Here is a 12,641-nt window from a genome sequence, read left to right on the forward strand (position 1 = left end):
CCTCCTCCCGGTGGGACATGCCCGGAACACCTCACCCAGGAGGCGCCCAGGAGGCATCCTTGTCAGATGTCCGAACCACCTCAACTGACTCCTTTCGATGTGGAGCATCTGAGCCCCTCCCGAATGGCCGAGCTTCTCACCCTATCTCTAAAGGAGAGGCCAGCCACCTTTCAGAGGAAACCCATTTCCGCCGCTTGTATTCGCAATCTTGTTCTTTGGGTCACTACCCACAGCTCGTGACCATAGGTGAGGGTAGGGGCATAGATCGACCGGTAAATTGAGAGCTTTGCTTTTACACTCAGCTCTCTCTTCACCACAACAGACCGGTACAGCGTCTGCATCACTGCAGCCGCTGCACCAATCCGTCTGTCGATCTCCCGCTCCCTTCTTCCATCACTCGTGAACAAGACCCCGAGATATTTAAACTCCTCCAATTGGAGGAGTTTAAATATTTGTATGTGTATGTATGTGGTTTAGAGACATCCAGGTGCCACAGGTAAGGGAAGTGATGGGTCACTACTCAGGAATCTGAGACCACGTGACCATGCTTTAGCTACGGCGGAGTCAGATGAGGAAGAAGAGAGAGGAGGGGTGACACCGGCAGTGTTTATTTTGACAGATGTTTTTAATTTTTTTAGCTGCTCTTTTCCCTCATGAAGCTTTTCCTTTTCTCACACTGTTGTTGTAAATAAAAATGTATTTTCATTGATAAAAAAGTTTACATTGACCTGCTGCACCATCTCATGGTACAAAATGGTATTACAGCAAAATATGGCCTGGGTCTATCTAAGCTGAACTTGGTCTCTCTCTTTAGCACAGTGCATAGGAGTTTTGGACATAAAAAAAACTAAACATAGTAGTTCTTCCACATCCCCCCCCCCCCCCCCCCAAAAACAAACAAACAAACAAACAAAAAACAGTCCAACAGAGGACAAGAAAGAGTGCACACAGCTCAAGTTACCATTTGTCTTTGATTTATTTGGACAGTAATTACAGGATATACATAGTGTTTCATTGAAACAACAGTGTAACACTGATGGGCAAAGCCCTCTTTGCTCCTGAGGTCAAGAGTTGGTTGACGTACTCTCAAGCGGAGATGTGCAGAAACAACATTTTGCTGTGTTTGTGTTCAGGGGCCAAAAAGGAAAAGAAGACTGATACCGCTCAACAACGGGGCTTTCACACAGTTCCTAAACGAGAATTTCAGTCAGTCTTAACGGAGAAGAACCGCTGAAGCTCCGATGCACTGAAACAAATTTGGTATTAACCACCTTGGGATTTGTTTTGTTTTACAGCTCCAATACAACATTGTACAAAAAAAAAAAAGCATATTTACAGGTGAACTCAATAGATATATATATATATATACACACATATACATGTACACGTACAATATTATATAAATATAGTAAAATATTTTAAATTACATTGATTTCACGGTCTTCCATAAATAGATGACAACATTTCGGTGACGTGTGAATGTTGGAAGCACAGTGTGCCATCTACGACGGGCTCTCCACTCGGTGGGAAGGAATCCGCGTCGAGCTCTCTTGTTCGTTATTGTTTGGTTGAAGGTGTTCAAGAGTGCAACCTGTTTTTAGTTGTTTCTTAGGTTGTTTTTTTTTTGCAAGTTTAACAGGTATCTTATAACCACGGCATGTGGTCAAAATTCAAAGTATTCTCCCATAAAGAAAAAATTTCAAGTTTCCCACAACCCCTGAGTGGGGGAAGTGGAACCGGGAGGCTCGCAGGCCTTCTCAAAGCAGTAGTGTCGTCGCTGCGCAGACCTTCAGCAGGTTATAAAGACTAAATACAGTTTCAGGAGAGACCTCACGCAAGAACCTCTGCAGCGCCCAGTGCTGGGTTTGAAAGGGCAGGTTCTGTTGAGTGACGCACAGTTTTACAAGGAAAGCTGACACTGTTAACAAGGTTGCAGAGGCTTGGTACAAATACTGAAATAGGCTGTGTTAGGCCTTGCCTGTGAAAACTGACAAGTGTGCTGATTTTAAGTGCTTTTCACTATATAATTATGCTTTACAAACACAGTTTTGGCAAAGTTAAAAAAAAGAAAAACTGTTGTAAAGAACGTAACTAAGTCTGTTCCCACTTGTCAGGATTTGGAAAATTCACAAGGTTTTTCTTTTGTTTTGTCAGCAGGATCTATTGTTGCTGAGCTCAGAGGACAGTTGCAGCGTACCTGAGCATAAGCTCTATTTTGAACTCTATGACTATTTCTTCTGTGGCGTGAGGCACGTTAAAAGAATTTTGTTTTCAGCTGTACCTTTAGTAACTATTCAAAAATAAAAGCAAAACAAAGCCCCATACCTCAAACTATCAAAACACGAAGAATAAAAATGAGCAAAAATGACAATGAAAAAAGTTGCAATAAAAACAGAAACAAACAAAAAAAGTAAAACGCTGACGTTGTGGTCTATCACAGCATACTGTACAAAGTTCAGATACATTCTCTTGGAATGGCATGGTCCGTCGCTCAGCGAGTCAATGCTGAACATGAAGCGAGTTCTTGTGTTTTTCTTGGTTTACAATAGGTTTGATGTTGGTTACAAGGATGTCGAAGAGCCAGCAGCAAACAGCAGGAGAGCTGGAGGTTTAGTGTCCGCTGTCGCTTGTGGCGTTCTTGATCCAGTCCAGGATGATGAGGGTCATGCTGCCAAGCATGACCACGATACCGAGAACGAGGAAGACTAATGCCTAGAGAGCAAAATAAGATCACAGTTAGCTAATGTGTTCATTCACACCAAGTTAAATGAAACCTTTCACAGTTCAACAAATGTGTAATTTGTTGTCTTCGGTTCAGTATAAAGCTAATTATCTTACTTTAGCTTAGCAATGCAGAAGATAAAGCCCATTTGTTGCACTATTTGTGTTATCCTTTAGTTAAAAATATGAGAATTAAAGAAAAAGAAAAAAACAATCAAACATAAGAATTGTGGTTTTGAACAGAGTTAATTCAAGTGTTTGCTTAATATGAAGTTAAACTAAAGGGCTAATTACTGCAGCTACAACCATGTCGAATTCTTGGCAAGGAAACAAATAAGTGTAAAGTTCCAAAACTGTTCATTTCATCGAACTCCATCTTACCCCGATCTTTTGCCTAGACTTCATGGACTCTTTCTTGACCAGTCTGATGTAGAAAGCTGAAGGCAGGATGAAGATGAGCATGGCAGCAGCAGAAGCTCCTGACAGAGTAAAGACATTTGACATTTTAGTCACAATCCTTTCTTTTACTGTTGCTAAGATGTTATTACAGTATCTTGTATGCAGACACATACCTATAAAGCCAAAGATGTCCCTGATGGTGGGAACGAAAATAACCAGGGCATTTGTGCCAGCCAGCAAGAACACAGTGATGGCAGTGTGGCGAACCCAGCTGAATTCCTTAGAAGGGCACAGGAGGTGGTTGACAGTGGTACGAATCTGCACAATGAGAAAGACACAGGGAGGTTATTCCACATGACCGATTATTTGTAGTAATTCATATTTTAGAATCTCTGTGACATTTTTTTTCAAACTTACAGGGAAGAGGACAACAGGGACAGTAAGGGTGACGGCGGTCAGCACGGCCAGACGGACAATCAACAGGAGCACATCAAACTTGTACACTTTGGTGTAGGTATGCAGCAGCTCATCTCCCACGTGCTCTATAGACAAAGACAACAGATGTCCTCCACTTAAGTCAGGGTTAAAGTCATCTACTCATCTAGAGGACTGTACATGGATAACTAATGGTTAGAACCTGATACCATTTTATAAATTAAATTTTAGAAAAAATTTAAATTTGCATTGTTAGTCAAAGATTTTTATTATGAAGTTCTATAAACGCAAAGTAAGTAAAACCTTATATATTATATCACCCATATTTATATGTGTATATGTGCCATTAGGATTAATAGCATAAAAATTTGCTTCATGACAAGCTAAATTTCTTTCATATCTTTGCAATCAGTGTAAAGGTGGGAGTAGCTGCTAATTAGCTTATCTTAGTATAGTAATTTGGCTACACGCTATTTATATTTTTAAGAATCTGTACTACATAAATAGTAAAATAATAATGAGAAGAATGCTAGCGCTTCAGAGACGTCTCTGGATCGAGCTAAGCTAACCAGCTAATGAAAAAAGCAAACATGTTTTGACTCTGTTTTTTGGGGTCTAGTTTTTACATTTTCCTTTGCCTTAAGCTGTGTGCTTATTCAGATTTTTTAAATTTTCCGCATTTAAATTTAAGCTAAGCTAACTGAAACAATGGTTTGCTAAGCCTTGTGGTTTTACAAAGGTTTGCAGGTTGACATTAGCATGCACAGCAACAAAAAACATTTTGTTTCATTTTTAACACCCTGTTATGATATTTTAATGTAAAATAAGTGTTTTACTAGAACTAAAAAAGCATTTTTTTGTTAGATGTATATTTAAGCAAGAGTTTTACGGCCACAAACCACCTAAATTCTTTGGCGACTTCTATGTTGTTTTAGGAGTATTTAAGTAGGTAAAACAAATATAATTTCGCAATGTCGACTCATCCCGACTACAAACTGGTGGGGGGGGGGCACGCCACACTGTCACAGTTTTCACTATCACTCTCTTGTATAACTGCTGGTAAGTTCCAGGAACATTTCTTGGTGGTCTATCAGTTGTTTTTGTCATGACGCACGGGAACACAAACATGCTAGCACACTGCTCAGTGGCATCAGGTGGGTTTTTTCACAGTCTTGCATAACTACTGTTCCTGAAAGTTTCTCGCTTAACCTTAGATGACAGAGCCCATTTAACATTTTGTATAACTTCTTGTGAACTGGTATAGGTGTGTGTTGACATTAACTGCGTCAAGAAACTAAATTTAGTTACATTTTTTCCCCACGTAAAAAATTTGTGTACATATTTACATTTTTACTTTCTTGACTTACGGTTAAAAGTCAGGTATCCAAAAAGGGCAGCCAGCAGGTACATGATGAACATAGCCAGGAAAGAAACATTGGCGACATTCTGCATCTTCTTGCGGGAACGGCTGTTCAGCAGAGAGTTGAAGACATGTTTTATTTAGACAGCAGACAAAAATGACTGTAAAAAAGTTGTAAATTGTGTTTTATATGTCAGGGAAATTTAAAAAGACGGCAGTGTATACTCACTCTTTGAGCTCGTCGTACATGGGCAGGATGGCGGGGTGGCACACAAAGGCGAAGGTAATAATAGGGACAGCATAAACAGTCTAGGGAGGTAAATAAAATTCATTAAACTAACGTCTAAAAAGTAGAAATGATTTCATTATGGTTTATTTCAATTCTACAGATGTTCTAAGTCTTTACCTGTGAGTTGACAATAAAGTATTTTGGCTTGCAGGTGTCCTCGTCAGAAGTATTGTCGCTGTGTGAGCTGTGTGAGATGTTCAACGAATGAGTCAAGTTGTCATCGTGAATATCAGGGAGAGGGCATGGGATCTGGAACTTTTTGATGATCACCTTGAAGGAGCAGAGAGCAAATTTCCCATTTTAGCTCCTTATTGTAAAGAAGCAAAGGTTCATTAAAACCACATTTACGGCATGATCAGAAACAAAGACTTGACTGTTGTTGTGCTGTCCTGTTCCACTATTAAATGAATTCATTTGACTACATTTTTTAAAACAAAGGAATCCCGCTCTGTTGTGTAGGAGGAAGGGATTTCACTGGAAGACTGAAACTCAATTGGCAAAACAAGAACAGGCCAAAGGATGTGTGTAAAGGATATGCGGTGATACGCTAACATGAGGAATGAGGAAAGGTGTGTCATACTCACCACAATCAGAAAAAAGACCATGCACAGCAGTGACAGACCACTTGTGTAACCAAGGTAACCTGAAAGAGTGAAAAACACAATCATTAGCGATGCCCTCCTGTATCACGTCACGCTACGCTATTAAGATTTTAAAGCTTTTGAAATCTTGCACGTGTGCAAGTGCGTCACTGACTTTGAACCCAACCCTGTTCAGAAATGCATCTGACTCGCAGCACCCACCCACAAAACACACACACACACACACTTTCCTTACCTAAGTTCTTTAGCAGCGACAGGGGCAGGATAATGCCAACACTAACCAGCAACACCAGGTAGTCACCGTTGACGTACCATTGACTGAAATACAAGACAGAGCATGTCAGTGTTAGCTAATGGAGATCACCAATGAATAGGTAAAGATTTCTGTAGCTGTGTTAAAGGGGCAACACAGGTTGTTTTGCAGTGTTCTACTGTGAAATCTACTGTCAATGAGTTTGAATTGTTTGTTAGTTTTATCATCTTTCTTGTGTATATCTTGCATATTAAGAAGCTTTGATCTTATTACAAACTGATGAACCAGGACCACAAGTAATTTAATTAGCTACGTGATGCCGAAAGCAGCACGCTGAATCTACTTTCCTGTGAAATCCTCTGCAGCTTTTAGGGCTGATCAAACCTCTCAGCCTCTGCACACTAGCTGACAAGAACTGGCCTCCGCAAGCATGACTGCATAGCTTACAAAAATAGATGTAACAAAGCGGCACAGAGGAGAGCGAACTACATCAATTTTTTAAACTCGAAGCCGGGTGGCGGTGAGATCATCCCGCGCTCCATCTCTGTGCGGCACCAGCTGCATTTTCTAAAAGGGCTCTTTGAAAGAGCCGCTCAGAAAGACAGAACACTGTCCGTCCATTTAAAAACAGCCAGACAGTCCTCCTACACAGCTTGTGCTCCAAGCAGAGCGACAAAGCCGCTGCTTCACCTTCCCCGACACTCAGCACTTGAAAAACAACTGGCAGCCATTTTGCTTAACATGTCCACCTCGAGTGCTTCTTTCGGGCATTCCGGTTCTCTTTCATTCCTTCTAGGAATTTATTTTTTTCACCAACACCTCCCTTTTGTAGTCCTAGTGCAACCAGCAAACATTCCTATTGGGGCGAGTAAACCATGCTGTATTGACATTTAGTCTACATCTTTGGCTGCACGACAAATGGTCTGGTGGTCTGACCTGAACCACCACCAAAATCGAATCAGATGTTCCTTGGACAGAGGCCAGCTTGACTGATTTATCCTTGGATTTCTTGGAAATAAGTCTACAACCTCCAGGTTCATTATTTGATTTGTTAAAAATATTCATATAAGTAATGCGCCAGTTTCAGCAGTGTTTCCTGTGTTAGGTGAAATAAAGCAGTGAAACATGAAAAAGAAAGAAATGGCTAGTATTACTATAAAGCTTGAAAATTCAGAGCCACCAAGCAGAGCGTTTAGCTGCTAGTGGAGCCATCCAGCAGTGTTTGTATGACTTTCCCCTCTTCATGTAAACACAGCTTATGTTTGTTTACAAGAAAACACCACACGGTGCATTTAAAGAGGTCATGTCGGCCAGTTTGAGGCGCTGTGTCTGTTGGAGCGGTGCGCACAGACATGCAGTCATTTCTAACTTTTCCAGACCTGCGTTTGTGTGTGGAAGCTGCTAAAATATCAAAGTCACTCACTCGTCGTTGGCTCCTGTGAAAGCTTTTATAACAGTGGGCAGCTCGTATTTCACGATGTAGAGGTAGCTCGACATGGCTGTTGGGGAAAAAACAGAAAAACAACAACAACACCAGTTAGCACATTTTCCTGTAAAACTGAGGGAGAAAAAAGAAAAGGAGGAAACTCTGCCATAAAAATAATGATCTCTAATATTTGGCAAGGGGCCCAGATGCTTGTAAAATGACTCAAGGTTTTACTGGAAGCTACAAAAACAAACAAAACAAGCTGGTTTCCATCAACCAAGGTTTCCCCCCGTGCCTTCCCCCCTCCATGCTCTCATTGCAGACACAGAGGAGCAGTGTTTTAGCTTTCTGAGTGAGCACATGTTGGATCTATTACAGTTACGTAACATTCATTTTTCTTACCTCCAATGTTCTGCATGGTGATGGAGAGGGAGGCTGCGAATTTCCCCGGTGTCCCGAAGGCTTTGTAACCCAACTGCTCGTACACCAGTGCGCCTAAAGACACAAAGAATTGTGGATTTAGAACAAAAGTATTTTTAACAAAATACACACTTGGCATTTGGGGATGTTTGTCTGATAGACTTACCCCCTTCATTGGCCGTCTTCAGCAACAAGTGCACAGAATACAAGGAGAAGATGGCGACAGACGCAAGAAGAATCCTGTAAACAGACAAGGGAGAGCTTTAGCTGTATGTTTACCTGCGACCTTGATATAATTAGGAGATTTAAAAAAAAGAAAAGCAGAAAAATCAATGATGAAATGTTCTGATCAAGGCTGAAGTGCTGAACATGGGCCTTTGAAGGCCAGTTGAATGACAAATGTATTTTCCTGACTGGTGAACAAACACATTGACATTTGGCTGACGTGAAGGTCACATATTGCTGTGCAGGGTCTACTGATCATGTCTCACATCCCTTCTCTCTTGTGATGGCTCAGATCTTGTGTGTTTTGGGAGAATTTGCCGTTAGGATGATTTCTGCTCCAAGAGCAAAGTGTCAGTACCTTTAGTGTTTCCTTCGAGACCTGAGCGTGTGCAAGTTTGCAATCTGCCTTGTCAAAAACAAACCCAGAACTCTAAGTTCTTTGAGTCACAAGCAGCATCAGCAGGAATCCAAAGGACGAAAGGTTTCCCTGCCCCTGGGATGCTGCAGAGGCAGCACTGTACACTCGGCGTTATTAATAGTTCAGATGAAAGTAAATCTCTTGGCCTTCTGAGACTTGTCTTTGATAAACGCAATGTTCAGCTGTGTGTCCAGCTGCTTTAGCGGCTGCTCGTCTGTCTATGACGTCCTTATTCTGTCTCATCTTAGTTTGCAAAGGCTTGATCTGCTTTACTAGCACCAGACAGTACTTCAGCATATAAACACAGAGACATAAGGCGCAGGTAGCAAGGTTTGTCAGCTGGGTAGGAGCCATCAGGTGTTTGTAATCCCCAGCTTCCTGCAGATGCAGGGATCAGACTGGCCAGCTGCAGCTCCATTCATGATCTCCTGCAAGCGTACATTATCTCTCCATTTACGTAATTCGTGCGTGGAGCAGCAGGATTACCTCGACTTAGCTGCTTTTCCTGCCACTCCCTTTTGTTTCTGACTCCCAGAGATGTCGAATACTGCGAGTGGACTCAAAAAAATATTAGATTTTTTATTTGGACCCAATAATCTGATTTCTTTCAATTGGTTGCTGACAGACTGATTGTGAAAAGTTCCAGCAGATGCTGCCAGCGTGAGTGAGAAACGGAGGGCTAAAAAGAAAAAATTAAGAAATGCAGCACGCGGCTGATGCAAGGTGGCTTCAGTGTTTCCACACACACAAATAATGTGCTGAATAACCAGCAGGGGGCACTATCACTCACAATGAGATGCACTTTAAAAAAAATCTCAAGATTGCTGGTACTTCAGCTGAACAACATTTGAACAATTGTAAACTTTCAACCCTGACTCTCAGGGTCGAGCAGTTGCATAAAGGACAGATAAACACTCTGCTGGCGGCGAAAAGTCGTCGTGCAGAGATTCAATGATTCAATGAGATGCTATACATCACAAGCTGTCACACCAATGCAACAGACAAAGCCATACCTGCCCGTGCTCATCTGAGCCGAATGCGGATTATGAAATAAAAACACACCAGTTTTGAGTCATGCTTATTTGGTTTTCTTTACATCTTAACCTCTTGACTCTGGTGTTAGCTTAAGGAGTTTCTTTGTTTGTTTCCTTTTGCCTCTTTGCATTGGACAGACGTAAGTAATAGATGCTTACACAAACAGGGCGATGCCAGTGTTGGCCATGGCAAAGGACAGACCCAGGATGCCACTGCCCATGATGGCGTTGCCCAGGTTGAAGACGGACATGCCAAAGGAGGCACTACCCTGGTGCTGTGGAAAAGACGCAGGACGGTTAGGACAAGATGAGACATCACATCACTGGTTAAAGGAGAAAGATAAATGTGCTGGAGGAAAAAGAGAAGCTCTTACAGATTCAGTAGCATACTTCTTCTTGCCCGTGTGTTCAGGGAGGAAGTTTTGGCACTCTGCGTCAAAATCGGGGTATTGGCTTTAAAAGAAAAGAGAAGAATCAAGAGTTATTTTTGTGAAGTGTGGTTTATACCATGTGCAGTTTTCAGTTCTTAAGTATATATTTTTCACTATAGTGTGTGTAAAGTGAGCCTTACCCATCCAGTGGCACCTTCTTTGGGCATGGGTATTCACTGCTGTTTGAGCTGCTGCTGTCATCTTCTGGAACATTGTTGAAATCTCTCATCTCGGGCATTTTAAAGCTAAAAAAAATAAATAAAAAAAGTTGTTTTAACTGTTAATTAACTGTATTTCTTATATTTCTGTATACTGCGTCAGTTCCTCAGTCTTTTCCCCCCATTTCTAGCTGTGCGCGTTCACGCTGCCTTGAGAATAATCAATATTATAGTGGCTCCACCGCAGCGTTACTCAGGAATCTGAGACCACGTGACAATGCTTTAGCTACGGCGGAGTCAGATGAGGAAGAAGAGAGGAGGGAGGAGGGGTGACGCACCGGCAGTGGAAAAATACCAGACCGGCATCACCCCAACTCTTCCATAGATACTGAATGGCACACACACACATACAAAAGAAAAAAGCCGCAGTACACGCGGACAAATGTGACACTTTGCGCACATTTCCCCCTCAAAAATCGTCTTAAAATCTGGACTTTTCACTTTCCTTTTTCTTGAAACATCCCATTTTAGAAACTGCCAATGAAACAAAAACGAGGTGACAATCAGACATAGCTGTCTAAATCGGGCATATAGTAAAATAACCTTCTTGGATGACTTTTACGCACATGAAGATCCAAACAGAGCCACAATGGCATTAAATGGTCAGAGCCATTTAATGCCATTATTCCCATGACCCGACCGGCTCCACTGGAAACAATGACACGTGTTGTCCCTTTATGGGCATGGCTCTCCCATTTTGCGCAGCGGCCGTGGCTCAGGCGCAGGGTTATCTTTAGAGCCTTTTCAGATTACACACAAGAGACACTTTTCTATGTCTTTCATTTCGCACTGTGTGTGTTTTGTGATCTGTGTGGCAGTAAAAAGCCCGTGTCCTAATACATGCCCAGCACTGCAGCATCACTGTCAAGCGGACACTCCATTATTCATTTATTTGGATCAGGGCTGACCTAATAAGAGAAAACGCCTCGGGATTCTCAGACAATGACATGTTATGAGTCTTTAGTGAGAGATCTGCACATGTACTGTGTACTGTGACAGGAAATCATTCTGTTTCACACTGATTAGCTTTTAACACCCGATAACAGACGATTTTTAATTAAAGAAAAATACCTCGCATTAAAAATAAAAAGGTAAAGACATAAAATGCTGTAATAATGTGCAATCAGAAACTGTGCAGTGTGTTAAAACTTGTAAAGATTTGATTTTTTTAAATTTCAAATACTGTTCCGCCCACATCCGCCAATTTTCCCTCTGACGGTAAACGAGAATGTCGACATTCTTACCTTTTGAAGATGTCTTAGGATGCCTGAAGATCCTTTCAGTAAGAAGAAAAAAACGTCCAGACGATTTCTTTATAAAAATCAGCTGATCCTTGAGAAGACTATGGTTTTTTTTAATATATATATGTATATATATTTATAAAGACTGAAATTTTGAATGAATGAATGAATGGACCTACTAGTAGACCAGATCTGACTTTAAAAAGCATAAACAGAAACAGGCCAAGGAGCAAAAAGATAAATAAACCGAAGCAAAAACGCGAAAAGAATTTCGATGTATTGACTATTTGAATCAAAGTCCAAGAAATGCGGCGCGCTCGGAGAGAAAACCCAGTTCTGCTAGAAAAAAGGGGCGAGGGCTCTTCCTTTTATAGATGCCACATTGCATCAGCCCAAACCAGCAAAGAGGGAGGAAGAGGGTGGAGACCTTTTACGCACGGTGACGTGGTTTGTGTACAAACAGATTGACTTGGGGCGATCGTGGCTCAAGAGTTGGGAGTTCGCCTTGTAATCGGAAGGTTGCCGGTTCGAGCCCCGGCTTGGACAGCCTTGGTCGTTGTGTCCTTGGGCAAGACACTTCACCCGTTGCCTACTGGTGGTGGTCAGAGGGCCCGGTGGCGCCAGTGTCCGGCAGCCTCGCCTCTGTCAGTGCTCCCCAGGGTGGCTGTGGCTACATTGTAGCTTGCCATCACCAGTGTGTGAATGTGTGTGTGAATGGGTGGATGACAGGTTGTGTAAAGCGCTTTGGGGTCCTTAGGGACTAGAAAAGCGCTATACAAATACAGGACTTTCCCTCGCTGGAAAGTTACACCAGTGCTACATAACACACACAAATGTCTAAATCCGTGGATAACTAGGCTTTACTTAATTTTTTTATAGTAACATATATATCAGTTCAGAATTTTCCGTTTAAACGTTCTCATTACTTTTATTTTATTTTTACTCTCAAGTAGCTCTACGCTGGAACTCTCTCATGGCTTTTTTGTGCGATTAGGATTGCTCTGTTTTGAAAGCAGAACTTGGCCTCGCTGAACCCCACAGATACACTGTGAAGCTAGTTAAACGCTTTTTCTTTTTTTTTCTTTTCTTAAATTAAGGTAAAGTGAAGACTCAGAGTGCACTCTGAGGGCCAGAGTGTCAGTCTAGATCAGGATGTGCCGGAGCTTCAA

General features: G+C 41.8%; 1 protein-coding gene across 1 annotated transcript; it reads right to left on the minus strand.

The window, feature by feature from the left end:
* Positions 1-957: 957 nt before the first annotated feature.
* slc38a2 (solute carrier family 38 member 2) lies at positions 958-11,826 on the minus strand. Its single transcript, XM_085386305.1, has 16 exons — positions 11,476-11,826; positions 10,154-10,258; positions 9,957-10,035; positions 9,742-9,857; positions 8,072-8,145; positions 7,888-7,980; positions 7,483-7,558; positions 6,042-6,124; positions 5,789-5,847; positions 5,322-5,474; positions 5,145-5,224; positions 4,923-5,023; positions 3,538-3,662; positions 3,294-3,438; positions 3,103-3,200; positions 958-2,712 (listed from the first exon to the last, which is right to left on the minus strand). Exons 2-16 carry the CDS (start codon positions 10,249-10,251, stop codon positions 2,611-2,613), a joined length of 1,482 nt encoding a protein of 493 aa, XP_085242431.1. The 5' UTR covers positions 10,252-10,258; positions 11,476-11,826; the 3' UTR covers positions 958-2,610.
* Positions 11,827-12,641: the final 815 nt, after the last annotated feature.

This window comes from Rhamphochromis longiceps, linkage group LG17 (genome assembly GCF_057381845.1).
Source record: "Rhamphochromis longiceps isolate RC_006_pf linkage group LG17, R_longiceps_female_GT1.1, whole genome shotgun sequence".
NCBI classification, from domain to species: Eukaryota; Metazoa; Chordata; class Actinopteri; order Cichliformes; family Cichlidae; genus Rhamphochromis; species Rhamphochromis longiceps.